The following is a 27,986-nucleotide window of genomic DNA, read 5'->3' as shown; positions in this document are numbered from 1 at the left end:
CCGCTAGGGCCGCGCTGCTCCACGAGTAGCCGAGCCGCCGAGGAGGCCCTCACTTCCGCGTCGGGCCCCGCGGCGTCCGGCGTCCGTGCCGAGGGCCGGGCGGCCGCAGGTCAGTCGAGCCTACCCGGCCCCGCCCGTGCAGAGGACCTGGGCGCCGGGTGGGCCGCGGGCCCGGGAGGCAGCGGGACGCCCGGAGGAAGGGCCCGGATCGCGCCGATATCACGGGCGACCCGGGCTGCAGGCTCGGGCTTCGGGCCGATTCGGGCCCCCCCGGGCAGCGGGGAGACCCTGGCGGGGTTTTCTGGTGTCCCAGCCCCTCCCCCTCTCGTCCCGCATCGTGGGAGGAGTGCGAAGCCCCCGAGCAGCGTTTCTCAAAGTGGGGTCCGCGGGCGGCCCACCGACCCCCACCTCAGACTTTCTGAACCCGACTCTGTGCTGTGGCCCGGGAATCTGAATTGACAGCAGGCGTCTCTGATTGTTTTGAGGCAGGGGGTCCGCACTTTGGGGGCAGTTCCACGGAGGGCAGGGCACTTCCGACACAGCCAGTGTTTAAGCGGGTGCATTTGAGGACGGGGCCGGTGACTGGCCCTGAAATGGTGACGGGTGGTTCTCTGCCGTGGGAGAACCGGACTGAGGCAGGGGCGGCTCTTCCCTCCTCGCGCTCAGGGTGCTGCCGTGCTCGTCCTGCCACAGCAGAAGCCTGCAGATGGACAGATGCCTGGAGAGTGGAGTGCCCGGGTCAGGGGCCTTGCGGATGAGCCGATGCTGAAGTCGGCAGTGCGGGGTGCAGCTGGTCCTGCTGGCCCGGATTGGGGCCGACCCCACCACTTTCAGCGGCGGAGCCCTAGTGTGGACCCTGCTCACCTCCGTGTCTTTCTCCGGGGTCCTCCTCTGTCCGTAGGGACAGTAATTCCGACCCAGTGGGGCTTTTGTGAATTAGATAATGTCTGCCACGTGTCTCCTGCAGTAACTGAAACCCCAAACGCATTGAGTAAATGGGAATTATTATTTTTTTTTAAAGATTTTATCTATTTGAAAGACAGAGATCACAAGTAGGCAGAGAGACAGGCAGAGGGAGAGGAAGGGAAGCAGGCTCCCTGCCGAGCAGAGAGCCCGATGCGGGACTCGATCCCAGGACCCTGGGATCATGACCTGAGCCGAAGGCAGAGGCTTTAACCCACTGAGCCACCCAGGCGCCCCGAGTAAATGGGAATTATTAAGAGTGCTGTCGAGTCTGCCTTCCTAGGGCTTATGACCCCCTCCCCAAATTAGGGATTAAATAAGTGAGATAAAACGTGTAGGCAGGTACAAAGTATATTTGGTGGACTTCGCACGGATTCTAACTGGGGGTGCGCGGGAAGATCATGCAAGGGGTGTGGTTTTCCTGGGGCTCTCAAGAAGAGATGGATTCCAGGGGGCTGGTGGCCGGGGCGGCGGGAGCCGGTTCCCTCCCAGGCTTCACACGTGGTTCTCCCACTGGGATCTTGGCCCGGTTGCTCCTCCGACTTCCAGGCAGCGAAAGAAGTCACACTGATGAGTGGCGTTGGAAAGCTGGACCGTGGGTCGGTGAGAGTTTCTGTCTACTGACCATGTTTGAAGCCCAGTGTTTTTGTCAGACACCAGTGGTCTCCTTTCCCTGATGCCTTGGAGACTGGCCAGACTGGAGCATCTGGGAGAGGATGCTCGCAGTACACCTGAGTTGCCAGGACTGAGCCTCTAGACAGCCGTTTTACAGGTGCTGTGGAATGTGCAGTTATATCAGGAGACGCTTTTTCATCACCGTGTTGTTTCCCGTTCTTTAGAAACCCCCGCAGTCATCTGGGGTTATCCATCTCCTGAGAGGATTAGCAAATCAGATCCTTAAAAGTTCCCTAAAGCTTCAGCCGCTTTTGACTGGAGAAGCCGCGTGATTTAGAGGTGTTATTTGTTGCTTTCTGGACCGGTCTGGCTACTGGTATACATAAAACTCTGATTTCAGTCAATAAATGACATGTGTTCCTTAGTGACCTAACCTGGGAACTGCAATGACCATTGTTAATACTTTTTGCTCTTATGTCTCCTTAAATCTCCAGAGCCAATCTCAGTCCCTCAGTATTCACCTTATCATGAAATTTATATCGTTATAGATAATATTTATCACTTACCAAGCACTTAGTCTGAGCCAGAGACTGTCCTGTATGTTCTGTCAGCTTATCTTAGCTTTTTATATGTCCTGTCGGTCCTTCCTCTGATAGTCCTTTGAGGTGGGCACCATCCCTGGGTCCATTTTATAGATGAGGAAACAGCCGAGGGAGATAAGTATTTGTCCCACCCTAGTAAGTGGTAGAGCCTCGTAGCCTAATCCCACGTTACATGCTGACCCTCTGCGGTTGAGACAGCTCCCTCAGACTTACTGTAGCGTATTGTAGCATAAAAAAATATGTGAGTACCAGAGAACATAAGCAAACCTCACCTTTGCTTTATATGTAACATTCAGTGCATTATATTAATTCTTTACACAGTCATTTCAATAGCTATGATTTGGTTGGTGACAGTTTATCATTTGCAAATGCTCTGAGCCAAAGTTTTCCAGCTTCCCAGCATATCTCGGACTTCTTTAATATTTTTTTTTTGGACTTCTTTAATATTATATAAAGCCCTTCAGTACTGTCAGAGCTGAGGAATTTGAGTCACATTAAAATGTGTTTATTTCATTATCTACTTAGTGCATTGTAGGACATGTCAGCAGTGGTTGTTCTTTGTTTTCACAGAGGTGGAACAGGACCGCCCTTACTTTGCAGTTTCTGAAAGCGTTTGAAGGCAAAAATTCAGGTGTTGCTGGGAGCAATGGAAGGTCACAAGGCAGAAGAAAAGGTGTTAGATATTCTTCGACTGAATGTGGGTGGCTGTATTTACACAGCCAGACGTGAGTCCTTGTGCCGCTTTAAAGACTCGATGCTGGCATCCATGTTCAGTGGTCGTTTTCCTCTAAAAACAGATGAATCGGGTAAATACCTAAAGTCTGTAAGCATGGTCATCAATATTCATTAAAATAGTCTAGTTTGAATTCCCTTTGGTTTTCGTAATTACAATAGAATGTATTCGACCAGTATACTAATTATTGAGACCATTAGGGCCGAATGGCGATTCATTAAATACATGGAGAAATGAAATACGAGTTTCCAGAGTCTGTGATGCTGTCACTGCAAGTTGACAAGAAGACGAATGCATGTAAAGGCCAACCGTGACCTCATTATGGGGATTGATTGTATTTGGAATGTTGTTCCATCCGTGTAACTTCACGGATGAAGGTGTTGAGGCATCCCTCTGTGTTTTGCAGATTAAAACACCGATTTCTCTGGAGAAGCAGCCATCCCCCCGGTTCACAGGGCAGTCAGTGGTAGTGTTGAATTAGCATGAAACTTGCCACCTCTAGCTGCGTAGCCTTGTGTGGGCTGACATGTACACACGAGAAAATGTCAGTCACCAAGTGGGGGGAGGACTGAACACTGGGGTTCCAGAAGGGACTATAGAACACAAGGATAGGGATCTGGACTGCTCTCCCTGCTTGGAGTTCTCTGGTGTTTACTGAACCTACTACTGGTTGTTGAGAAACTTCGGCCACACGAGTAAGGCATTTTGCCCTTCTTCAGTGTTTTGGGGCTCAGAGAACCCACTCTTGCTTTTGTGTCAGAAGAGAGGGAGTGAGGAGTCTTGAGCACAGGGGACTGTTAGTAACTCTGGGTCTTAGGAGAGTGATTTGTCAGCTGGAGGGCAGTTGAATGAATGGGAAACACCAGTGGCTGGTGGCCAGGGCTCGATGGCTATGTGGGTAGGAAGATTGTAGGTGAAAAGATGGTAAGCAGGGGTCGTGGGTTCCCTCCCCCCCACCAGTTTTAGCTTCTTAATCCCTTCTATTCTAAGCTACTCAAGGGAGAAAAGGAATTACTGAGTAACCTTCCATCAACTTTGCTAAATTGTCATAAAATAGTGCCAGCATAGCATCAGGAGCCCTGGGTTTATATGTCAGTGACCCTAGCAGCTGGCTTAGAGCCAAACATGACGTGTTAAGGGCACGCCCTCGTTAGGGAGGAGCTCCATACGTCCTTCCTGGCTGGGCAGCATTGAGGTTAGGGTAAGTTTACATCTCAGGAGCAGTCTGGGGTCTCCATGGCTTTTAGAGGGCTACAGCAGGAATATGGTCATTGCATCCAAAATCCCAAATGGAGCTTGGGATACATTTTCCTGTACTGTTGGTGAAAACACAGAGAATCACCAAATCTGACTAACCCCATTTGAACCATAGCTACTAAGTTTCTCATTGTAGAGGTCTTCAGACTGATTTTAGTTAGACATGTTGAAATTTTATCTATGATCACGTGTATCTATGCAATGATTTTTGAACTGAATGTTTTCTAGGGGCTTGTGTTATTGACCGTGATGGACATCTATTTAAATACCTTTTGGATTATCTTCATGGAGAAGTTCACATTCCCACAGATGAGCACACCCGAGTTGCTCTCCAGGAAGAGGCTGATTACTTTGGCATCCCTTATCCGTACAGCCTGTCTGACCACTTGGCCAATGAAATGGAGACATATTCTTTAAGGTCAAATATAGAACTTAAAAAGGTCTTGGCATTTTCTTAAGTTTTAAAAAATATATATGTGTATATATTTTTACATTTTTATACACAAATCAATGTGTGTTATTTTGCATAGCTTGTGTTGCCACATAAGCCAAACATGGGAAAGTTTTACTTTTTATAACATTTGAAGACACTTTTCTTAATTACTATTAATTTTTTTTTAAGATTTTATTTATTTATTTGACAGACAGAAATCACAAGTAGGCAGAGGCAGGCAAAGAGAGAGGAAGGGAAGCAGACTTCTCGCTGAGCAGAGAGCCTGATGCGGGGCTCGATCTTAGGACCCTGGGATCGTGACCTGAGCCGAAGGCAGAGGCTTTAACCCACTGATCCACCCAGTCGCCCCTATTAATTTCTTTAAGACCAAAATTCTGTGGTCTAGGAAAGTGTATTTTATTGCCACTCAGGGGTTTATGGAGTTTTTCTCTCTCATTGAAGATTTAATATCTTTTTTTTTTTAAAGATTTTATTTATTTATTTGACAGAGATCTCAAGTAGGCAGAAAGAGAGAAAAGATTTAATATCTTTTGATGGCTTTTTAAAAGTATTCTGGTCTTTAGGTTCTTTGCAAATTAATAGCAATACTGTAGTACATAACAGTATAGGGGTATTTTATTTATTGAAATGACTTTTTAAAAGAATGGTCATGATGAATAAAAGATTGTGTTAAATCTCCTACCTGATTTAGTGAATGTAGCAGTTTGTTACTAAGTTAAAACATCACTTTGATTAATTTACTTTGGGATCAGTAAATCTTTTTTTAAAGATGCTTCTCCTTTAAATCACGTTTTGAAGATCTTTACGTGACTTGAAAAGCATCATTACCTGTTTTTGTCATACAGATAAGTATTATATTGACTTTTAACACCTTGGGGGATCTAAAAGGAAAATACTCTTCCTAGATAATTAATAATAGTGAAAACTGATCTCAATTGGTTTAATTTGGACATCGGCTTAGGAGCGCAAACTGACGGTATGGTTATTAGGAGTGAGGCATGAAGAGAAAGGTGATTTTGTTCTGGATCGCCTTCAGGAATGTGCATGGTTGCGTGGGTTCTGCTACTGAAGTTACTTAGAAGTTACTGGGTGCTGTTTGCCACATCTGCAGAATGGGGCTAAAACACCTGACTGGAAAGTTGGGGTGGGCTGACATTCATCTTCTGAAGTCTCAACTCCATAGTCTTTTATTTCTGATTTGTGTGCAAAAAGGACATTCACCATGTCAGTGTCTTAGGTGTGTAGAGCCCTGCTCTAGGGACTGCGTGGGACACAAAGAAATACAACATACAGTTAGATAGCAATATTCAATGAAACTGTAAGACATGTGAGGGTCTTATTTTCATTCCCTTGAGTCCATAAATATAAACATCTCCTTTGCGTCAGGCATGATTCCAGGCACTTGGGATACTAGACAAAGCAGACAAATTGCCAGTCCTCAGAGCGCTCAGAGGAGCAATGCTGTTTCTCCCTGGGAAAGCTCTTGCCACTCCAGTGGGCGAAGCCCTACTGCTCTGTGTCCCTTCGCGTGACATCGGCTCACCTGGCCGCACTTACACCGTGGGCTGATGGCTTGCTGACTGTCTTTTACCTCAGCTATAAATTCAAGGAGGGTTGGGACGCTGTGTCCAGGACCTTAGACACCACTCACCACGTGAGCAGCTTCTTAATATTCAAGTGAATGAATGAATAGGTAGATAAGTGCCAAAGGAGTTCTTACAGTTTGCATGGGGTTCATGTATTCCTGTCTTTCAGTGGAGAAGAGCAAGTTAATCTGCTTAATTCATGATTGGACTTGGAGTTAAAAATAAGCAGCAACCATGAGGCTTAGTCAGTAGACGGTGAAAGGAAGACTGAGTCAATGGGGGAATTGGGTGAATAAAGGGAAAAGAAAAAGATCTTTTGTCATATGCAGATTTTCAAATTAAAAATAATGTTGGTAGGGAGGCTAAAGGAGGGGGGAAAGGAAAATACAATTTCTCTGTGGGAAAGGATTCGGTAGAGGAAAAGGTATTGGGTTTTTGGGTGGTGCCTTTTCTGATTTGCCCCACGCTCACCTCAAATTCAACAAAAGCATGTTTGCTTTTTCAAGGCATAAAGACTAGGCTGAAATTTATAATGTTTTTATTTCCCGTATGACCAACTAAAATGCAGCTTTACATGAAACAGAGCACATTCATTTTTACTTTACTCCAGAATTAAATTCAAATTTTGTATATTTTTTTTGCTCCAGGCTCTAACAGACTTCTGTGATTCCTACGGTTTAGTTTGCAATAAGCCAACAGTTTGGGTTCTCCACTATCTTAACACCTCTGGTGCAAGCTGTGAGAGTAGAATCATCGGTGTATATTCCACAAAAACGGACGGAACAGATGCTATTGATAAGCAGCTGGGAGGAAGAATTCACAGCAAAAGCATTTTTAAAAGGTATATCCAAATTTAAATAGGAAAAGGAACAAAATAAAGTCTTGGTGTCTTGTAAGAGGGTTACTGAATGGAGTATGTGGTTGACTAGAGGACATGATCGACACTGGGCAGTGCGCAGCGTGAACCCTGGCTGGCAAGACCAGCTTCACGATGTGCGTGTAGGCCACAGGACAAGCACAGTGGTCTAGTCTATTGCCTCGCACCTGGGAGTGGGCATCACAATCCCCTGAGGCTTTAGAAAAAAGAAAAGAAAGAAAAGCAAAGCCACCTGCTCGCCTGGCGCTCTCCACCTGGACCATACCTAGTCCAGGAGCAGAAGCAGTGCTTAGAAGTCAGCAGGCCCACTGAGTGACCCAGGACTGGCCTGTGCCTTGGTGACCTGTTCTGAGAAATAACAAAGGACTTCCCTGGTCCCTCCCAGACTTAAAATTCTATGACTCAAACATGTCAAATTCTTAAGGGGTATTTTCTTAATATTCTTTCTGTAAATTTACTTAACATTGGTCAGTTCACTTAGCAGTCCTGTTTTTTGTTGTTGTTATTTTTTTAATTCTCTGGGTGGCTGGATTGGGTCATGTATTAGTGACTAATGAATGACCCCATGACTTGCTTATTAGGTGATTAAATATGTCATCACTTTCTGAATTCTTTTCAGGATGTTTATATAAGATATGTGAGCGCTTGGCATAATGCTATGCAAGTTTTAGTCAAAGGTGAATCTTTTAAAATTTCCTGGGATTAGGTAATTTTTTAGAAAACTTATTTTTAAAGATTTGTTGATTTGTCTGCACAGTCTATATTGTGGAATTAACAAGTGCTTTACCACAGTAAAAGATCAAAAGATATGCATGAATATAGCATATTATACCCATAGTATATAATACATAATATATTATCTATATACTTAAGGGAGGGTCACAGAAGAAATGTTATTCAATACCAGCATATTTTTCCCCTTAATTAACAAGAACTTGGTGAGTATCTAGTTGTGTGTGTGTGTGTGTGTGTGTGTATACATACACACATTCATACTTAGGTAGAATGTTTTCATCACCTTTTGCAATATTTCTAGAGAGGCGGGAAATAATGTTCAGTACATTTGGAGCTATTATTCAGTAGCTGAACTGAAGAAAATGATGGATGCCTTTGATGCCTGGGAAGGAAAAGGTATAGTACAATTCTTTTATTTCATGGCAAAAAACAAAGTAAGCTCAAATGCTGCATTTCTCTTTTTGAGAAAGTGTTTCTTTCTGTAGGTCAAGTATGTCTTTGTGTATTTGTCGCCGCGTAGTATCATTGATTGAGGCAGTTTACTTAAAAATCTTGAGATCTCTTGGGGAGCCTTGGTGACTCGGGTGTTTAAGCATCTGACTCTTGGTTTCAACTCAGGTCCCAATCTCAGGGTCATGAGATCGAGCCTCTAGTTGGGCTCCATGTTTAGCGCAGAGTCAGCTTGGGACACTCTCTCTCTTTCCCTTTGCCCTTCCCACTGCTCTCTCTCTCTCTAAAATAAGCAAATCTTTTTTTTTTTAAAGAATTTATTTATTTATTTATTTGACAGAGAGAGAGAGAGATCACAAGTAGGCAGACAGTCAGGCAGAGAGAGAGAAGGGAGGAAGCAGGCTCCCTGCTGAGCAGAGAGCCCGATGTGGGACTCGATCCCAGGACCCTGAGGTCATGACCTGAGCTGAAGGCAGAGGCTTAACCCACTGAGCCACCCAGGCGCCCTAAAATAAGTAAATCTTAAAAAAAAAAAAACCGTTAGATTCCCGAATAGCTAGATATTACTAATTGTTTATAATCCAGTAACCTAAAAAATAGTTTATAATTTCAGCATCTGTTAGTTATGCTTATTTAGTTCAGTTAAACACCAGTTTATTTAGCACCTACTGTGCACCTAGCTTTGTTCCCAGGAAGTGTATGTTTAAATTAAGAATGCAATATACAATCAAAAGAAAAAAGGAGGGTCGCCTGGCTGGCTCAGTCAGTGGAGTGTGCAACTCCTGATCTTGGGCTTGTGAGTTCCAGCCCCAGGTTGGGTGTAGAGATTTTAGCGCCTGGGTGGCTCAGTGGGTTAAGCCGCTGCCTTCGGCTCGGGTCATGATCTCGGGGTCCTGGGATCGAGTCCCGCGTCGGGCTCTCTGCTCGGCAGGGAGCCTGCTTCCCTCTCTCTCTCTCTCTGACTGCCTCTCTGTCTGCTTGTGATCTCTCTCTGTCAAATAAATAAATAAAATCTTTAAAAAAAAGAAAAAAAAAAAAGTAAAATTGTAAGAAAAAAAAAAAAAAGGAAAAGTTAAAAAAGGAGAAAATGAAAATAATACCATAGAAGTTATCTGAAGAACACTTAAGAAACAATCATCTTTAAATACACGCTTTGAAATTTGACCATTTTTTACCAATCGCTCATATCATTTGATAATAATAATGCTGTTTAGTATCTGGTGTGATAAGTGGTTTACATTCAGTACCTCTTAGTCTTAAAACAATTCTGGATGCTGTTTACCATTGTACTGATGAGAAAACTGAGTCTCAGAGAGGCCCCGCCACTTATAAGGATCACAGAGCGTTAACTGTTCTATGTCTAAGCTTTTTTCTTAATTAACAAGTATGTATTGAATGTCTCTTAGGTGCAAACCCTGTAAGAAGCCCTAAAGTTGGGTCCACAGATAAATAAAACACATCATGGTCCTCAAATGATCTTAAAAGCTGGTAGAGACAGACATTGCAAGTCCCATAAGATGGAATAAAAGGAAAGGAGGAGGCGGCTCTCAGAAACTCGCCCCCCACCTGTTCTTTTGGGTGGGTTGCTAGTACCAACCCTCCTTCCTTTCCTCGACTTTGTCCCCTCACTTTTCCTCCTTTATTTATTTTTCCTAAATCATACCCCTCAAGCAGATAGAAAAAAAAGTGCTATTCTCTTTAAGCTTTTTATTTTGGATTTAATTGACTTTGAGACACTTAGGCTTAAGTTGAGGAACAACGCCCCCCCCGCCGCCCCCACCCACTCTGTGTTCTCTGTGTCTCCTGTTGTGGCTCCGGACTGGCCAACGGCCGGGGAGCCTTCGGGAGGGCCCTGGCTGGGCTTCTCTCTCCACTGACTCAGGAAGCTGAAGTGGAGGGCTGATATCACTGACTTACAGAGTGTAAGACTGATTTTTAACTTTTTTGAAAGCACGCAATGAGGTATCATTGGTATTTAACACCGTTCTAGAAGGCCTGTGAAAAACCATCAGATAGGATACAGAAGTAGGATAAAGAATTATTGGAAGGAAGAAGACACTTATTATTTGGGAACAGTATGTCCTTTAAGAAAACCCAAAGGAATCAACTAAAGGTATTTTAAATGATGAGTTTAGTAGACCAAACTATATAAGTAAACAGAGACCAGCTTATTGGTGATAGATTAGTTAGAAATCACAGCAGAAAAATCCCACTCACAACGGCAGTAAACAAAATAACTAGGACTGACCTATCAGGAAATGCTTTTGTGGGAAAAGAAAATGCTTTTGTGGAGTCTTTTGTGAAGAAAACTGCCAAAATATGTTTGTCCATCCATCAATTCATCCACCTATTAAAAAAAAAAAGACAAAGATTATGGTGAGACATACCATGCTTCCAAATGGGAAGTCTATTCACATAGATTTTATAATATTCATCATAAAGACATCAGTACTTCTCAGATTAAGTTACAGGTTTAACATAGTTCCTACCAAAATATCAGTGGTATTCTTGGGGAATCTTGAGGAAATGATTCTAAAATTCCTTTGAAAGAATAAGCCAGTGAAATAGGAACATTTTGGAGAGGAGAAGTCATTAGAGGAACGAGTCTATCACTGTGTGATAGTAAAAATACTATATAGAGATTTGTAATAATAAGAACCGTATGTTTCTGGTACAAGAATAGATACAGAGATCAGAAGTAAACCCCAATGGAGTTGTAAGAATAAAAATACTATGTGATAAGGAGTATTAAATATCGGTGTAAAAAGATAGATGATTTAATAAGTAATTGAGAAATATGCTTGGGAGAAAACAACCTTAGCCTCATGTCATGTATCAAAATAATCCCAGGTGAATTATAGTTGAAAAATGAAGCTGTAATAAACTATAATGAAACTTAAGCAAATAACGGTTTTCTTGGAAAATAAATCATAAAGACAAAGATGAATAAATTTGATTACATAATATTTAATATATTAACTTTAAAACAGAAATGTATAAATAAGATTAAAAGGCTAATAAAAACTTAGATAAAAATATTACACTAACTGGACAAAGAATATCCTTAAAATAGAGTGGATTTATTTACATTGATTAGTCAATTCAACCCCTATTGTAAATAAATGTGCAAAGTTCATGACCACAAAATTTCCAGGAAAGGAGATAAACATGTGGCAAGAGGTTCACACTTGTTATTTATAAATTACATACATATTAAATGAGACTTATTTTTTTATACCAGATTAGTAGAGATCTATGAATTCTTGGCAGGAGTAAAAATTAATATCACTTTATTGTGAAATAATTTATCATTACATATCAATAACATTAAAATTTTTCATATTCTTTGACTCGATAATTCTACTTTTAGGTATCTACCCTAAGGTCATATACAAATGCAGACAAAGGCTTATGAACAGAGTGTTCAATGAAGCATTATTCATAACAGAAAAAATAAGAACAATATTAATGTCTATAATAGAGGATTAAATACATATTGGTACATCTGTGGGATATAGTTGAGCTATAGCTATTAAAATTATTTTGATTAATTAAAAAACCATTAGCTTTTTTTTTTTTTTTAAGATTTTATTTGTTTATTTGACAGAGCATACAAGCAGGCAGAGCAGCAGGCAGAGGGAGAAGCTAGCTCCCCACTGAGCAGAGAGCCCGACGCGGGGCTCAATCCCAGGACCCTGGGATCATGACCTGAGCCAAAGGCAGATGCTTAACTGACTGAGCCACCCAGGCGACCCTATTTTGAATGATTTTTTACATAGGTGAATGCCCATGATAAAATAAGCTATCATGGAATGATCAAAAGCAGAAAACAAAATTAAATATAAAGTATGTTCAATTATGTGCCTATCATATGAATAAGAAAAAGACTGGAATTAGATTCATCGAAGTGTCATGAACCATGTTTTCTAGTTTCAGGATTAGAAGTGATCTTGATTTTTTTTAAATATATACTTTTTTATATAACCCAAATTCTGTACAAAGGAAGTGAATTACTTTATAGAGAGGAAAAAAAATAAAATTTTTTACATTGTGGTATATCCATATAATGGAATATAAGCAATAAAAAGAAATGATCATTAATGTGTATAGCAACATGGATGAATCTTGAAAGCATCGTGCTAAAGAAGCTAGCCATTTATGTGCCACCCCTGAAGAGGTAACATTAGGGAATGGAGGGGAGGCACTGGTTGCAGAGGGGTACAAGGGAGATTTTGGGGGTAACAGAAATGTACTATGTCTTGACTGTAGCTTTGTTTCCAAGACTATACATTTGTCGGGGCGCCTGGGTGACTCAGTGGGTTAAGCCTCTGCCTTTGGCTCAGGTCCTGATCTCAGGGTCCTAGGATTGAGCCCCGCATCTGCTCTCTGCTCAGTGGGGAGCCTGCTTCCCCCCACACCCACCGCCTGCCTCTCTGTCAACTTGTGATCTCTGTCTGTCAAATAAATAAATAAAATCTTTAAAAACAAACAAACCAAAAAAACAAAACAAAACAAAACTATACATTTGTCAAAACTCATTGAACCAAGTATTTTAAAAGGGTGAATTTTATTTTTATATAAATTATATCTCAATAAACCCAACTTTAGAAAAGTCTTAATGGATGAGATTTGGGAATATTTTTGTAGCGTAAGTAGGTTTGGGAGCATGATGAAGCAGTTCCAGAAAATTACTGTCTTAAAATGAGGTCCATAGGCTTCTGTGAATACTGGATATATCTATTATATATAATAACTTGTATGCCCAACTTGCTAAGTTGGTTAATATGTATTACTAACTCTTTAATGATTAAAAAAACAAGACACCAGGGGTGCCTGGGTGGCACAGTCAGTTGAGCCTCGGACTGTCAGTTTGGGCTCAGGGAGGGGTCATGGGATCAAGCCCTATACTGGGCTCCGTACTTCGTGTGGAATCTGCTTGAGATTCTCTTTCTGCCCCTCTCTCTGCCCCTCCTGCTCATGCTCTCCCTCTCTTGCTCTCATAAATAAATCTTTAAAAAAACAAACAAAAAACAGGACACCATATCCATTCCTGGGACTTCAAAATTACTTTAAAAAAGAAAAGTAAAAAAAAAAAAAGTCAATCACTTTTTATTTAACGTCATTTTTAAAGTCTTTTTAAAATGCATCTTTATATATTTTTTTGTGATTCTTTTTTAAAAATTGAGGTGAAATTCACATAACATAAAATCAAAGCATATACTTCAGTGGCATTTACTACGTCAACAATGTTGTATGACCACCATCTCCATCTAGTTGCAAACCATTTTCATCACCCCAAAAGGAAAGGCAGTTACTCCCCATTCTCTTCTGTCTTCAGCCTCTGGCCACCACCGGTCTGTTTTCTGTGTCAGTGCATTTGCCTATTCTGGATATTTCCTGTAATTGAGATCATACACTATGTGACCTTTTGTGTTTGTCTTTTTTCACTCAGCATAATGATTTTGAGGTTCATAAAAATACATTTCCAACTTGCATTCAGAAACCTAATCAGATTGAAAAACTAAAATTTGACCACAATCTTGACCCAACACATTAACTCTGATTATTCTTGTTTGAAAAGCTGCTTGTAAGGTAGTGATAGCTCATATTTTTATAGTGGTTGCCTCTTACAGAGTGGTTCACAAAATATACCTGATTTGATGATTACTGCAACTCAATGAGGTAGATACGGCGGCAGTTAGAACCCTCACTGTCCAATCTTTACATGACTTCAATGCTATGATTTATAAAATAAAGGCACCTAATGTCCCTCAAGTGTTCAAGTGCCAGTATATATACTAAGCATTTTGCATTTATTTACTCATTTAATCATCACAACCAAACTATGAAGTATGTACCATTGTTGTCATTTCACAGATGAGAAAATTTAGGCACAGAAAAGTTAAGTAACTTTCCCAAGGTCGCATGGTCAGTGAGTGACAGACGTGGCATTGAGACCAAGGCGGTCTTGGCCCCAGAGCCCGCGCCTTTAACAGCGCTCGCCCTCCTGTGCAGGACCCGAATGACCACCTGCAGAACATCGCTGGCAGAGCTGGGGCTGGTGGTCGGCCATCCCTGGACCTGAGCTGGGCTGCTGTTGTCTTGGTTCTTCTCAGGGACACTTCTGGTGTACACCTACCTTCTTCAGATGAGAGGCCTGCATTTCAAACTCTTTCTGCCTAGTCTTACACAAAACCGTGCTGCTGAACCTTTTGCAGGGGACAGTGGCTCTCTTAATTATGCCTTTTTGTTTTCCAGGTGTTAGCTACTGGCGGGTGCCTCATGAGCTCATAGAATGTTGGACTCTGGAAGAGCGGCCCTTGCTCGGAAGCCTCCGTCACATGGCCCCCATTCGAAAGAGGTTATCTGTGCTCTCTTGATACTGTTTTTCACTTTATGAATTTGAACCTGTATTTTTACTGCTTTTACTGGGGAAACGAATAATGGTTCTTGACCTTACCAAACTTACTAATCACCGAGCTAAGTGCTTTGCCTTACCATCAAAATATAAATCATGATAAATTCAAAATTATCAAAAACTATCTAAACATTGGAAATAATTCTCTAACACTGACTTACAGTATGCCCTTTATGGGAGAGTGTGCTTTTAAGAATACTGGTGGATACAGTGAGAATGCTGTGGTATTTTTCGCTATAAAAGTGAAATCCTAGGCTTTATTGGCAGTAGTCAAAAACTTATTTATTAGACTTAATATTTGAAATCTTCTGACTTACTCTGAATTCCTTTCTCCTTCCTGTTACCACAAATAGCATTTTAATTTAATGGTATTTCTTTTTTTTTTTTCCAAGATTTTATTTATTTGACAGAGATCTCACAAGTAGGCAGAGAGGCAGGCAGAGAGAGAGGAGGAAGCAGGCTCCCTGCTGAGCAGGGAGCCCAATGTGGGACTCGATCCCAGGACCCTGAGATCATGACCTGAGCTGAAGGCAGAGGCTTTAACCCATTGAGTCACCCAGGCGCCCAATTTAATGGTATTTCTTACAATTCTATGAAATTATTAGCATTAACTTCACTCCACATCTCTGCCTTTCACTTGAAATACATTTATTTATTTATTATTTATTTTTGTTTTTTAAAGATTTTATTTATTTAACAGAGAGAAATCACAAGTAGGCAGAGAGAGAGAGGAAGGGAAGCAGGCCCCCTGCTGAGCAGAGAGCCCGATGAAGGACTCGATCCCAAGACCCTGAGATTGTGACCTGAGCCGAAGGCAGTGGCTTAACCCACTGAGCCACCCAGGCGCCCCTTTAAATACATTTAAAATCATATTTTTCACTGGGTATTATTCATGGTTTTCAGATGTTCTGATTTCTCGGTCATCTGTTCTAGAATTTGATTCAGTGCCCCTGTAGAATCTCTGATTGTTTTCTTTTTTCTTCTTCCTCTTTGGATCTTCCACAGAAATGCAGAGAATTTTATTCAGTTTTTAGTAGTTCATTATCTCTTGTTAAACGATCTTTTTTCTTAAAGACTCTGCTTTTTATTATTATTTATTTTGCTTTTTGGGCTTACAGTTAGCAAATATTATTTGGGTCTAGAGCAGTGGTTCTCAAAGGGAGGCACTTTTGTCGCATAGGGCATATTTGGCAATATTCAGAGACACAGTGGGGTGGGAGATGCTACTGGGACCTAGTAAGTGAGGCCAGGGACACTGCCCAAAGAATGACTTGGTGCACTTAACAAAATTTAGTTATGTTTAGTAGTTTTAGGGTTGAATATGTTTGTATTCTCTACTACATGTCAGTGTTCAGATCACCGTGCCATTATGATCCTATTTCCAGGATCAAAGTTCATTTATTTGCCTCTGACAATGCATCAGTGCTGATAAGAGGGAGAAGGCTAGGGGAATTGCCATTACACTTCCTGTTCAGGAGACGATCTTCATGAAATGAAACTGATGCAAGCAGTAGAAGGAGCAGGTGGGGTTTCGACGGTGGTTGTTTCACAGTTTTAAGGTCATTTCAGACAATATTCCCTCTGATTATTCCTACCTTTTGGTAATGTGGTATATCGCATTGACTGGCTTCCAGATGTTGAACCATCCTCGCATTCCTGGAATAAATCCTACTTGTCTTGGTGAACGATCCTTTTAATGTCTTGTTGAATATGGTTTGCTAATATTTGTTGAGTATTATTGCATTTATGTTCACCAGGGATATTGGCCTGTAGTTTTCTTTTCTTGTGGCATTCTTGTCTAGTTTTCGTATCAGGGTTCTCCTTGCTTCATGGAAAGAATTTGGGAGAGTTCCCTCATCTTCTGTTATTTGGAAACGTTTGAGAAGGATTGGTATTAAATCTTCAAATGTTTGGTAGAATTTACCAGTGAAATCATCTGGTCCTGGACTTTTGTTTGTTGGGAGTATTTTTGTTTTGTTTTGTTTTGTTTTTGTTTTCAAATAAGCTCCACGCCCTATGTGGGGCTTGAACTCATGTCCCCAAGATCAGGAGTCACATGCTCCACTGATTGAGCCAGCCAGGTGCCCTGGTTGCTTTTTGATTACTGATTCAATCTCTTTACTAGTAGTTGGTCTGTTCATATTGTCAATTTCATCATGAGTCAGTCTTGGTAGGTTGTATGTTTCTAGGAATTTTTAAAAATTTATTTATTAACTTATTTCCTTTTTAAAAAAATACTGTAATATAGTTGACATACAATGTTATATTAGTTTCAGGTGTAAAATAGTGAATCAACAATTCTATGCGTTATGCATTGCTCACCATGCTGTCTCCTTACCATCTGTCACCATACAATGTTATATAATATTATTGACAGTACTCCCTTAGGCTATACTTTTCATCCCCATGACTTATTTATAACTAGAAGCTTGTACCTCTTAATCACTTAGGAATTTATCTATCTCTTCTAGGTTGTCCAATTTTTTGGTATGTAATTATTCATAGGAAGTTCTTATGATCCTTTGTATCTCCATGGTATCAGTTGTAACATCTGTTCATTTCTGATTTTATTTATTTGAGTCCTTTCTCTTTTATCTTGGTGATCTAGCTAAAGGTTGATCAATTTTGTTTATCTTTTTAAAGAACCAGCTCTTAGTTTCATTGATCTTTTCTATTGTCTTTATAGTCTCTATTTCATTTACTTCTGCTCTAATCTTTATTTCCTTTCTTCTACTAATAATGTGTAGTTGTCACTCAGCTATTCTTTAGGATTTTATTTTTTAAAAGGAAATTGTTCTGTATGTAGATGTAAACTCAGTGTATCCATGGAAGGAGGTAAATTCAAGATTTTACAACATCACTATTGTGAACTGAAACAAATGTCTCCTTAGGTTTTGATTCATATCAGAAATCACGTGATCATCTCAACAGATACAGAAAAAGCACTTGACAAAATTCAACAACAGTTTATGATAAAAACAACAAAGTGGGAATAGAGGGACTGTACATCAACATAATAAAGGCCGTATGTGACAAGGCCACAGCTAGCAACATAATCAATGGTGAAAGGCTGAGAGCTTTTCCTTTAAGGTCAGGAATAAGACAAGGATGCCCACTCTTGCCACTTTTATTCAACATGGTACTGGAAGTCCTAGCCAGAGCATCTAGGCAAGAAAAAGAAATAAAGGGCATCCAAATTAGAAAGGAAGAAGTAAAACTGGCACTATTTGGAGTTGGCATATTATACACAGAAAACATTAAAACCATCAGTACAATTAGAGAAAACAAATTCAGTAAATTTGCAGGTTACAAAATTAATACACAAAAATCTTTATTTCTGTACACTAATGATGAATTATCAGAAAGATTCATTAAGAAAAAAATCCCATTTGCAATTGCACCAAAAAGAATAAAATATCTAGAAATAAATTTAACCAAGGAGATGAAAGACCTGTTTATTGAAAACTATAAGATATTAAAGAAATGAAAGAAACTGAAGAAAACATAAATAAATGGAAAGATATTCTGTTCTCATGGATTGGAAGAATACCATAAAAATGTCCATACTACCCAAAGCAATCTACAGATTCAGTGCAATCCCTATCAAAATTCCAATGGCATTTTTTTTTAATGGAAATAGAACAAACAGTCCTCAGATTTGTATGGAACCACAAAACATACCAAATAGCTAAAGCATGAGAAAGAAGATTTGACAAAGCTGGAAACCTCATGGTCCCTGATTTCAAATTAACATAGTCCTCCCCTCCCCTCCTTTTCCACAGGGGATATGATCCAAGACCCCCAGTAGATGCCTGAAACCACGGGTAGTACTGAACTGTATATGTACTATGTTTTTTCCTATATGTACATACCTGTGATAAAGGTTAGTTTATAAATTAGGCACAGGATTAATAATAATAACTAAAAATAGAAGTTATAACAATATACTGTAATAAATGTTATCTGAATGGGGTCTCTTTAAATATCTACTGTACATCACCCTTCTTGTGATGATGTGAGATGACAAAATGCGTATTGATGAGATGACGTGAAGGACATAGACATAGCGTTAGGCTAGTAGTCATAGTATGAATGACATTGTGACATGGTGTTAGGGTAGTACTGACATTCTGATTATAGTCAGGAGGAGGATCATCTGCTTCCGTACCATGGTTGACTGTGGGTAATTTAAACTGCAGAAACTGCAGAAAGGGCAGACTACTGTATATTACAGAACTATACTAATTAAAACAGTATGGTATTGGCATAAAACCAGATACATAGATCAGAGGAACAGAATAGAAAGCCCAGAAATAAAGATACCTATAAAGAACAGTCTCTTTAGTACATGGTGTTGGGAATATTGGACATCCACATGCCAAAGAATGAAACTGGATCACTATCTTGCACCATACACAAAAATTAACTCAAATAGATTAAAGACTTGAACATAAGATCTGAAGTCATTAAACTCCTAGAAGAAAAACAGAGGTAGTAGGTAACTTGACATAGACCTGGGGAATGATTTTTTTTTGTATCTGACACCAAAAGCAAAAATAACAAAGGTAAAAGTAAACAAGTGGGACTATATCAAACTAAAAAACTTCTGCACAGCAAAGGAAACTATCAAAATCAAAAGACTATCTGCTGAATGGGAGAAATATTTGCAAATCATATACCTATAAGGAACTCATACAACTCAATAGCAAAAAAAAAAAAAAAAAAAAAAAAGATTAAAAAATGAGCAGAAAATCTGAGTAGATATTTTTCCAAAGAAGACATACAGATTGCTGAGAGGTACATGAAAAGATGCTCAACATCAGTAATCATCAGGGAAATGCAAATCAAAACCACAATGGGATACCACCTCAGATCTGTTAGGATGGCTATTACCCAAAAGAAGGAGATAACAAATGTTGGCAAGGATGTGGAGAGAAGGGACCCCTTGTGCACTTATGGTGGGAATGTAAACTGGTGCAGCCACTATGGAAAATAGTATGGAGGTTCTTCAAAAAATTTAAGGTAGAACTACCATATGATCCAGCAATTTCACTTCTGGGTATTTATCCGAAGAAAATGCAAAGAGTAACTTGAAAAGATATATGCATCCCTATGTTCATTGCAATATTGTTTACAACATGGAAAAACCCAAATGTCAATTGATGGATGGAAAAAGATGTGGTGTGTTGTGTATATAAGTGTTACACACACACACAGTGGGATATTATTCACCCATAAAAAAGAATGAAATCTTGCCATTTGTGACAACATGGATGGACCTGGAGGGCAGTAAGTGAAATTAGTCAAAGACAAATACTGTGTGATCTAATATGTGGACCCTCCCCCCACCAATTCTAAGCTGATGGATACAAAGAACTAATCACTAGTGGTTGCCAAAGGCAAGGGCTGGGGGAGGAAAGAAATGGGTAAACTAGGGTGGGTTTTTTTTGTTTAAATAACTAGAATTTTTAAAAAATTAAATAAAATACTGCTCTGCCTTCAGACTTTTTATAATGAATGGCAGACTCAATTCAGGTATCTCTGAAGGTTTGTCCAGTACCTCTCAAATTCAAAAAGCATCCAAGTATACCAAGGCTTTGAGCATTCTAGCAGCTCCCCAAATGCATTTCAAAAAATGCTAATTTTACTGGATGCCAAATGTTGCATTACAGAATTACTGGGAAATAACGGATACAACAAAGTTGTACAGTTAACAAAGTTAAACAGTTGCCTTTAGACCTCAGGAACTTTGTTAAATTAGAGTGTAAAGTTTCAAGAGGAGAGTAAAATATGCAGTAGCATTTCTCAAGGAGTTTATTGGACTGTGAAAGTCAATTTCCTCAGTAACTCTTTTAAAAAACTGTTGTTCTGGGGAAACAGAACAACTTGGGATCATCCTGGTAATCCTCCGGACCGCTTGAGGATTCTTAGGAACCAAGTGATGTAATTTTAGTGTAACATAGTAAATTTCAAGTTGTCCTTCTTATTAACATTATGGTGATTTTAAAGAGCGTGTTTTCAAGTAGAAACAATCTCACGTAAACTTGGTGATTTATGTATTGACCTTGGAGGGAGAGGAGATGAGGCAGGTTGATGCCTCCGAACCTCTTGACTCAAATTCTTGAAGAAAAAGATTTTGGCCCTGAAGATAGAACTTTGGAGACGCGTCCGCGGGTCACCCAGCCCTGTAAACGCTGACCACGACATGCTTCTGTGTTCACAGGCGGCTGGCGGCGTGCAGTGACGAGGAAGACGAAGGTGTGAACTGCAAGGCTGGTCCCAAGCCGGTCAGATTCCTGGGCCCTTCCACCAGCACCCAGATTAAAGTCAAGAACTCGGCGTCGGTCCGGGTGTCCCCGGCCGGCGCCCCCCAGTCTGCAGGCGGGAAGGCAGCGCCGCGCTCGGCGCCGCCGAAGGCTCCGTCCCCGTCCCGGGCGGGTGCTGCGCTGCCGGGGCAGCCCCAGGCTCCTCGTGGGGCCGGGAGCGCGGAGAACGGAGCCGCGCACCCGCCTCCCGCCAAGGTCCTGCTCTTCGACAAGAAGGCCACCCCGCCCCGCGTGATCAAACTGAAGCGGACTCCACTGTGCGCCGCCGGGCCGTCCCCGTCCGCCGCCGCAGAAGCCAGGCCCGCGGAGAACCCCGCGCCGGCCCCGGAAGCTCCCGGCGCGCACGCGCGGACTGAAAATGGGCGGGGCCAGGCTGATTGACGGAAGTGGCTAGCTCACCTCCCGGAGTGTCCGAGCGTGCGCGGCTCTTCCGTGGCGCTGTTTCGTGGAGCAGGAGGGCAGGAAACCCGGGTTTCTCTTTAGGATCATTATGGGAAAAATGAATTGTGTCAAGTAGGCATGGAAGAGGGAGACTTTAAGTGGTTGGGCCTATCTTGTCCCAACTTGGAAATGGTTGTCTACTGACAGTTTGAATTTCAGGTTTTTAATTTTTTTTTTTTTTTTTTTTTGATGGTTCATTGGTCTTAAGGCAACAGAGCAGTACAGTAAAACCATCACTACAGAAGTGCACTTTGTTGCTGAATAATTATAGACTTTAGGCACTTTTGTAATGTTACTCATTGCTGCCCAGGGCCGAATGGGGTTAGATATTCCCGTCTGGTGAAATAGGGGTACATTAGTGTTTCCCTGTGCTGTGTCACAGCCAAGAGATTTGAGAGAAAATTCAGACCCAGGTGAGCTCCCTGCAGGTTTCTTTCAGTCTCAGAAGTCTTCGTGAAAAGAAATGACGAGGGGGGAAAAGTAGTAATTTAAGGTCACACTTTGACTCTGACTGAATTGAACTATTTTCTTTTCCTAGATTTTTTTTTTCCTTACCCTTTTTTGCTAGCAGATTTATTTATACATCATAAGAAGATGTCTTTGGATGAGAACAATGTAACATGTCTTCAGAATAAATTGTTAAAATATTTTATTTTAATTTTGAGCAGTGAAATTCTGAAAGTACTTTGAAAAGGAAGTTAAGCATTAACTTTTAACTAAAGTTACTACTTGTTTCTCAGGAATGACCAATGAGGAGTCATTCTGATTATATAATATGGTTTTTATGCATAAAATTCCCACTTACCTTGAACTTAATATTTTTAAACAGAATATTTTGATTAATCCTCTATTTTTTCACAACTATTCAGTTGTATGTGTCTGCTCTTACATTTAAGTTTTATAATTGGATCCCACATTTCTACCTTCAGTAAGCAGTATACCTTCAGTGTATTAAAAATAAGTTCATAAAGCAGGGTACTTTTTACTCTGTGCTTATCATTGTACTTGCATTACTTTGAAAGGATAGAGTAAATATACTCAAAACATTACTTTTTACAAAATAAATTAAGACATTTCCATAAAAAGTAACATTTTCCATGACTGTGCTTATTTTTAAGCCCTAGAGCCCTTTGGGAGTCTGAGAGGTGGTTTGTTTAATGCTTTTATCTATTTCTGGTTACAAAATTGTTTTCTTGTCTAGATAATATATGAAATAATTAAACCGATTTTGGATAGCTAGCCAGATACCAAAGATAGCCTTTTAAAATAGGTGTTTTATTTGGCTAGAAAAAAGCGAATATTCAACTGATGGTTCATGAGTGACATTTCCCTATAGAATATAAAAAATATTTAGTCGTCTTGAAAAATACTATTGTAAAGAATCCAACCATTCTGAATATCAAAGATCACAGTGAATTTGGGGAAATTCCATTTCAGACTTTGCTAGTATTGCTGGATCTAGGGCATTTTGAATTGCTGATTCACATAAGAATATTTTATACCCGTAGACTTGCTTGGTGCAGGGTTGCCACAAAACCTTCAATCTGTAAGAAGTGCACCACCTATGCAGCACAATAAAGCAAAGTGCAATTAAACGAGGTGTGCATGTGCTCCTGGGTGATTCTGTGAGCAGCCTGCCCTTCTTTGCCGCTAACAGTTTAAAGGAAATCTATTTAGCACATCTTTATAAGCAGAGTTTTTGGAATAGCTGCCAGGCCGTGGTGCCGCTGAGGTAGAAAGGAACAAGTGGCCCCTTTTGGGTATCAGGAGTCAAAGTCAAATTCCGAATGCTCAAGTAACTTGAACATTAGTTGAAGTGGTTCCCTGGGGATTAGGAATTTTTGCATGAAAACATTTCTCAAGATTCTGCAGATACAAAGGAATAACTCATCATAGCCCATTGTTCTTCTTGGAAAATGAAAAATAAGAAATGGGAAAGTATGCTTTATAAATAACGGTTCAGTGTCATTACTTTGGGAATATAGCTTTGTGCTGTTCTTGGGTCAGAGGACACAATAGAAAATTTCGATGGTGAGTGAAGGATATTTAGTTACTGCTCATTTCAAAAAAAGACATTTGACTATGATGCCCTTATAGGTCATCTTTGTTGAAAACTGGTTTGGCCTGATTAAAATTGGTTAGTTATATCATGGAGAGCCTAAGGCTGATAATTTATGTTTCATATTTGTAAATAGTAAATTTTTGGTTCACTATTGCCTTACACTACAGTTTTAGAAAGTATTTTCATATCTTCTATTTGATCGTGTTCATTTTGTTTGTTAGTCGCAGAACAACAACATAATGAAGGTTGCCTTTCCCGGTTCCTTCAAGACCAAGGAAAAAATGAGGTGGAACAAAATCAAGGCTGTACGATAGTGACACCCCCTACACCCAACCTCAACCCCACGTTTTAGGCCCATAATCTGATAACCACAGACTAACACAACATCACTGACCAAAGGAAACAGTAGATGGAGGAAGGAGACTAAAAACATGAACTTGTTTAATATTTAAAGTTTTTGAGCAGGAAAGTATTAATATTGTATTTGGATTACATGTCTGTTACACTTTGTTGCCTCTCTGTGTGCAATACCTGGTACATGGTAGTCCTTCAGTCATTTTTTTTTTAAGATTTTATTTATTTATTTGATAGAGACATAGCAAGAGAGGGAACACTAGCAGGGGGAGTGAGAGAAGGAGAAGCAGGCTTCCCGCTGAGCAGGGAGCCTGATGTGGGCTCGATCCCAGGACCTGGGGATCATGACTTGATCCGACGGCAGACGCTTAAGGACTGAGCCACCCAGGCGCCCCCTTCAGTAAATTTCTGAACGGTTAAAGCAATCCCCAGCTCTCTTCGCCTCATATTTATTTTAAAAAACGTGTCTGGTAGCAATCTTCTGGAGCTGTGGAAACTGATTTCCGACCTTGCAGAGTATATCCTGTCAGAACAGAAGAAGTGGTAGTGGAAGTTCCTTCCTAGGGTGATTATTGCTAATGACCAAAATTACCGTCAGGAATGACCAGAACAGTTACAGGACTTGTCAAGTTGTTTAAAGTAATCCAGAGTCACGGATCACGAGATCTCAGGGAGGTCGATGCCAGTGCTGTCTGACTTCTGAGAAAGGAAAAAAAGTCTGGCCTCTGTCCTCCGGCTTCATTGTTTCTGCTAGAATTGCTGATGCAATTTCTTTTTCATTCACAGACTTAATCCTATTCAAGTGCTAACACTGAAAAAATTGTTGACTCACTTCCCAGTCTGTGGTTAAATATAGTATAATTATCCAGCTAGTCCTGGATTTTTAAAGAAGGAATTAACATGCAAGCATATTTGACTTTACCTGAGAAATGTTCATAGAACATTTTTGACCTAAATAACATTTTGAGGGGCGCCTGGGTGGCTCAGTGGGTTAAAGCCTCTGCCTTCAGCTCAGGTCATGATCCCAGGGTCCTGGGATCGAGCCCCACATTGGGCTCTCTGCTCAGCGGGGAGCCTGCCTCCTCCTCTCTCTCTGCCTGCCTCTTTGCCTACTTGTGATCTCTCTCTGTCAAATAAGTAAATAAAATCTTAAAAAAAAATAACATTTTGAATGTGCACGAATACTTGTGGTAGTAAATTGTGGATGGAATATTAGAGGATGCTAATATTTGTATAAATATGAGGTTACCTCAGAACGGGTCGCCTTCTATCTGCAATTCCTTTGGATAGCTTCAGTCTTTATCTGGTAGGATGTTGGTTAGAGACAAAGCGGAAAGTACAAAGTTGATAAAATGAAGGGAAAGAACTTCTACTATAGCAAATGGAAAGTGTTTTCAAATTTTTTACATCTTCGTATTCCTAAAGCAACTAGGAACTTTCTACTGATGGAAAGTACTGTCATTCTGCCATATGTGGAAACTCCCTTGAAAACTGTCAAGAAGGTGCTGATTCCTCCCTGAAGAGCAGATGAGGCATTCTTTGTCGAGGGCTGCAGTTAGTATGGAGGATTTCAGGCATGTAGTGCAGCCAAAAAAGCAAACACGAATAGCTAACGGGGGAAAGTAGAAAACACTGGTTTCCAGCTGTTTTCGGAATTTCCTATTCATGGAACTTGGTGGTGCAGCGTCAGAAGGGCCATTTTCACTTACAGTCCTGTCAGCCTCGTGAGACACACATGGCTTACACATTGTTCCACGTCGCTCCAGAAAAGCTAATTTTTCTTTGTTCACATGTGTTTGCCCGAGACAGCCCATAGACAGTTCATATCCACGAGCTAGACAGTTCCTGAGGTAGGCTGTAACCAAGATAAATCGAATTGTATAGTAACTGGCAGTCAGTACTCAGCCCGATTTGTTTACTTAACAACTTCTCCTTCTGTACTGTTGCGTCTTGTACTTTTGATTTCCATCCTTTACCCTGAAGCCCTCATTACCTTAGTAAGATTCTGCCCAGCTACAGGGATGAACCGGGGACCCGGGGCATAGAAGAGAAGCTTGATTTAAACTGAGAGCACATTATAGAAAGCAAAAAGTAGTGTATTTGTTGAGGTTGGGAAAAGTCAAATATTGCTTCCATCTGCCAAGATTTCTTCAAACTTTGGAACTTCTGCTTCAATAACAGCTCTTTCAAGAACTCGTCCCCTAAATTCTTGGTTTGGAAGATGTGGAAACTCGACTTTGATGTAGATGACAGGTGGGTCAGACGATCTGGATGTTAACTGGCAAGCGAGGCCGAACCGGTCAAGAACCCAGCATAGCCAGGGGAGTAAGACAACATGTACTTTCTCACCAGCTCTGTCTGTGTTCCCTTTTTGCAAATCCCTTGTTCCCTCCAGATGAGGATTTTTCAACATCGATAACACTGACATCTTGGATCATTCTGTGTGGTGGGTAACTATGCCAGCATCTCTGGCCAGTGACCCCTGCCCCAGTTCTTGTCATCAAAATGCTTCCAGACTTTTCCAGATGTCTTCTTTGGGTGAGGGGTGGGCACAGTTGATTATCCCCAGTTGAGAACCATTGTTTTAGTTGGGTGTCTTAACCTGAGCAAAATAATTTGTCTCCTAATTGGGGGCCCTGGGTATATGAAGAAACATCCCTGCTGTCAATCACAGCCTTGGGGATTAAGGGGGGGGATGATACCAAAGAAGGGGTGTCTCATGCCTGCCAATTAAAACATATATCCTGTTAGTTTCCACTTCCATTTTTGGTTTTTGTATTGTAGCTGCCTCAAGATGGGCTACTTGGGCATGAAGATTATTTTGAGTTGAAAGCAATCAAAACCCAGCAGAGTCAGAAAAAGCTCTTTTCTTCCCCCTCAATGGCCTAACCATAATGCAGACAGAGGACCTGCTCCAAGAAGAGCCACCAGGGGGGCCTGAGTGAGCAGGGGTAGGAAGCTCGCACAAACTTGTTTTTTTCCTTGGACACTGGTCTCTACTCCAGTGGTAATTGTCCCTCTATCTGCTATTCTTGCATTCTTTCATAGCTAACCCCTTGCTACTAATTATTGCTTCTCTCAATTATAGACAGATATAGACACACATAAAAAAGAACATACATGTGAAGTTTCCACATACACATTCATAAACTTTCCCCATTTAAATTACTTTGTGGTTACTATCCCCTAATTGGAACCTGATATGTACAAACTGCCAGAAACTATTCCAAGTCGTTTGCAAAGATGAACTTGTTCAATCCTTATAACAAACCTTCAAGGTTTGTTATAGGTGTGGTTATCAGCCCACAGAGAAACTGAGGCAGGGAGATGTTTGGAAACACACCCAAGTTTCCACAGCTGGGCCGTGGTGAGGCCTAGAAGTGAATCTAGGCAGTCTGCCACCAAGGACAGGATTTTGTTGCTCTGTTGTCTTCCCGTCTTCTCTAGAATTGACTTACTGGATTATTTTGCATAAAGCCATTTGGGCTCCAGAATTTTCTAAGGGTATTGGAATTGACCACTCTTTCCTGTCTGCTCCCTTGTATTTCTTGAGTTCCTAATGTGTGTCAGGCATTGACAGGGGTAATAATAGTATTAGCCAACTCGGTACAGAGTGATGGTAATTTATAGAAAGTGAGGTGTCACAAAGGACTAGAAACAGGCAAATCTAATTCAAACTTAAGCATGTGAAGTTAAAATATAGGATAGTTTTTTGTTTTTGATGGGAGGTACTTTCTACATTCGTTTTCTGTAGAAATCCCTTGGTCATTGGTGCACGTGGTTCTGAAATATATTTTTTTTGTGAGTAATCTACATATTTTCTCAAGCAGAGAAAAATATTTGCTTACAATTTATTTATTCCCTAAAAACTGTGTGTGACGATGTCACCTGTGAGACTTGAACTTAGCGGTGGCACCCAAAGCTCTTGTGAGCTGTGAGAAGAGGCAGAGTTCACAAACAAGGGGGCCTCTGAAAATCAACCCCAACCTGCTTGGGGAGTGCAACATTGTATGTTTCTCCGATAGCAGGTCGAGATCCAGACCAGAGTGCCTTTGCTCAAGGGGCCACTGTATTGGGATTAAACACTGGTTTGGGCCGATCTACTGCCAAGGA

The 27,986-nt window shown here is 40.8% G+C and overlaps 1 protein-coding gene across 2 annotated transcripts; it reads left to right on the top strand.

The window, feature by feature from the left end:
• The first annotated feature begins 42 nt into the window (after positions 1-42).
• On the top strand, positions 43-22,542 carry KCTD18 (potassium channel tetramerization domain containing 18). 2 transcript variants are annotated; one of them, XM_044241253.1, is made up of 7 exons: positions 43-109; positions 2,751-2,986; positions 4,399-4,610; positions 6,858-7,051; positions 8,124-8,218; positions 14,531-14,633; positions 20,914-22,542. In XM_044241253.1, exons 2-7 carry the CDS (start codon positions 2,827-2,829, stop codon positions 21,395-21,397), a joined length of 1,248 nt encoding a protein of 415 aa, XP_044097188.1. In that variant the 5' UTR covers positions 43-109; positions 2,751-2,826; the 3' UTR covers positions 21,398-22,542. The 2 variants fall into 2 exon arrangements, with proteins under 2 accessions (XP_044097188.1, XP_044097189.1); XM_044241254.1 differs by lacking the exon at positions 43-109 and having other exon boundaries at positions 1,955-2,986.
• Positions 22,543-27,986: the final 5,444 nt, after the last annotated feature.

The sequence above is a fragment of the Neovison vison genome, chromosome 3 (assembly GCF_020171115.1).
Source record: "Neovison vison isolate M4711 chromosome 3, ASM_NN_V1, whole genome shotgun sequence".
NCBI classification, from domain to species: Eukaryota; Metazoa; Chordata; class Mammalia; order Carnivora; family Mustelidae; genus Neogale; species Neogale vison.
Note: the sequence above shows the minus strand (reverse complement) of the source record. Positions and strands in the feature narration are given on the sequence as shown.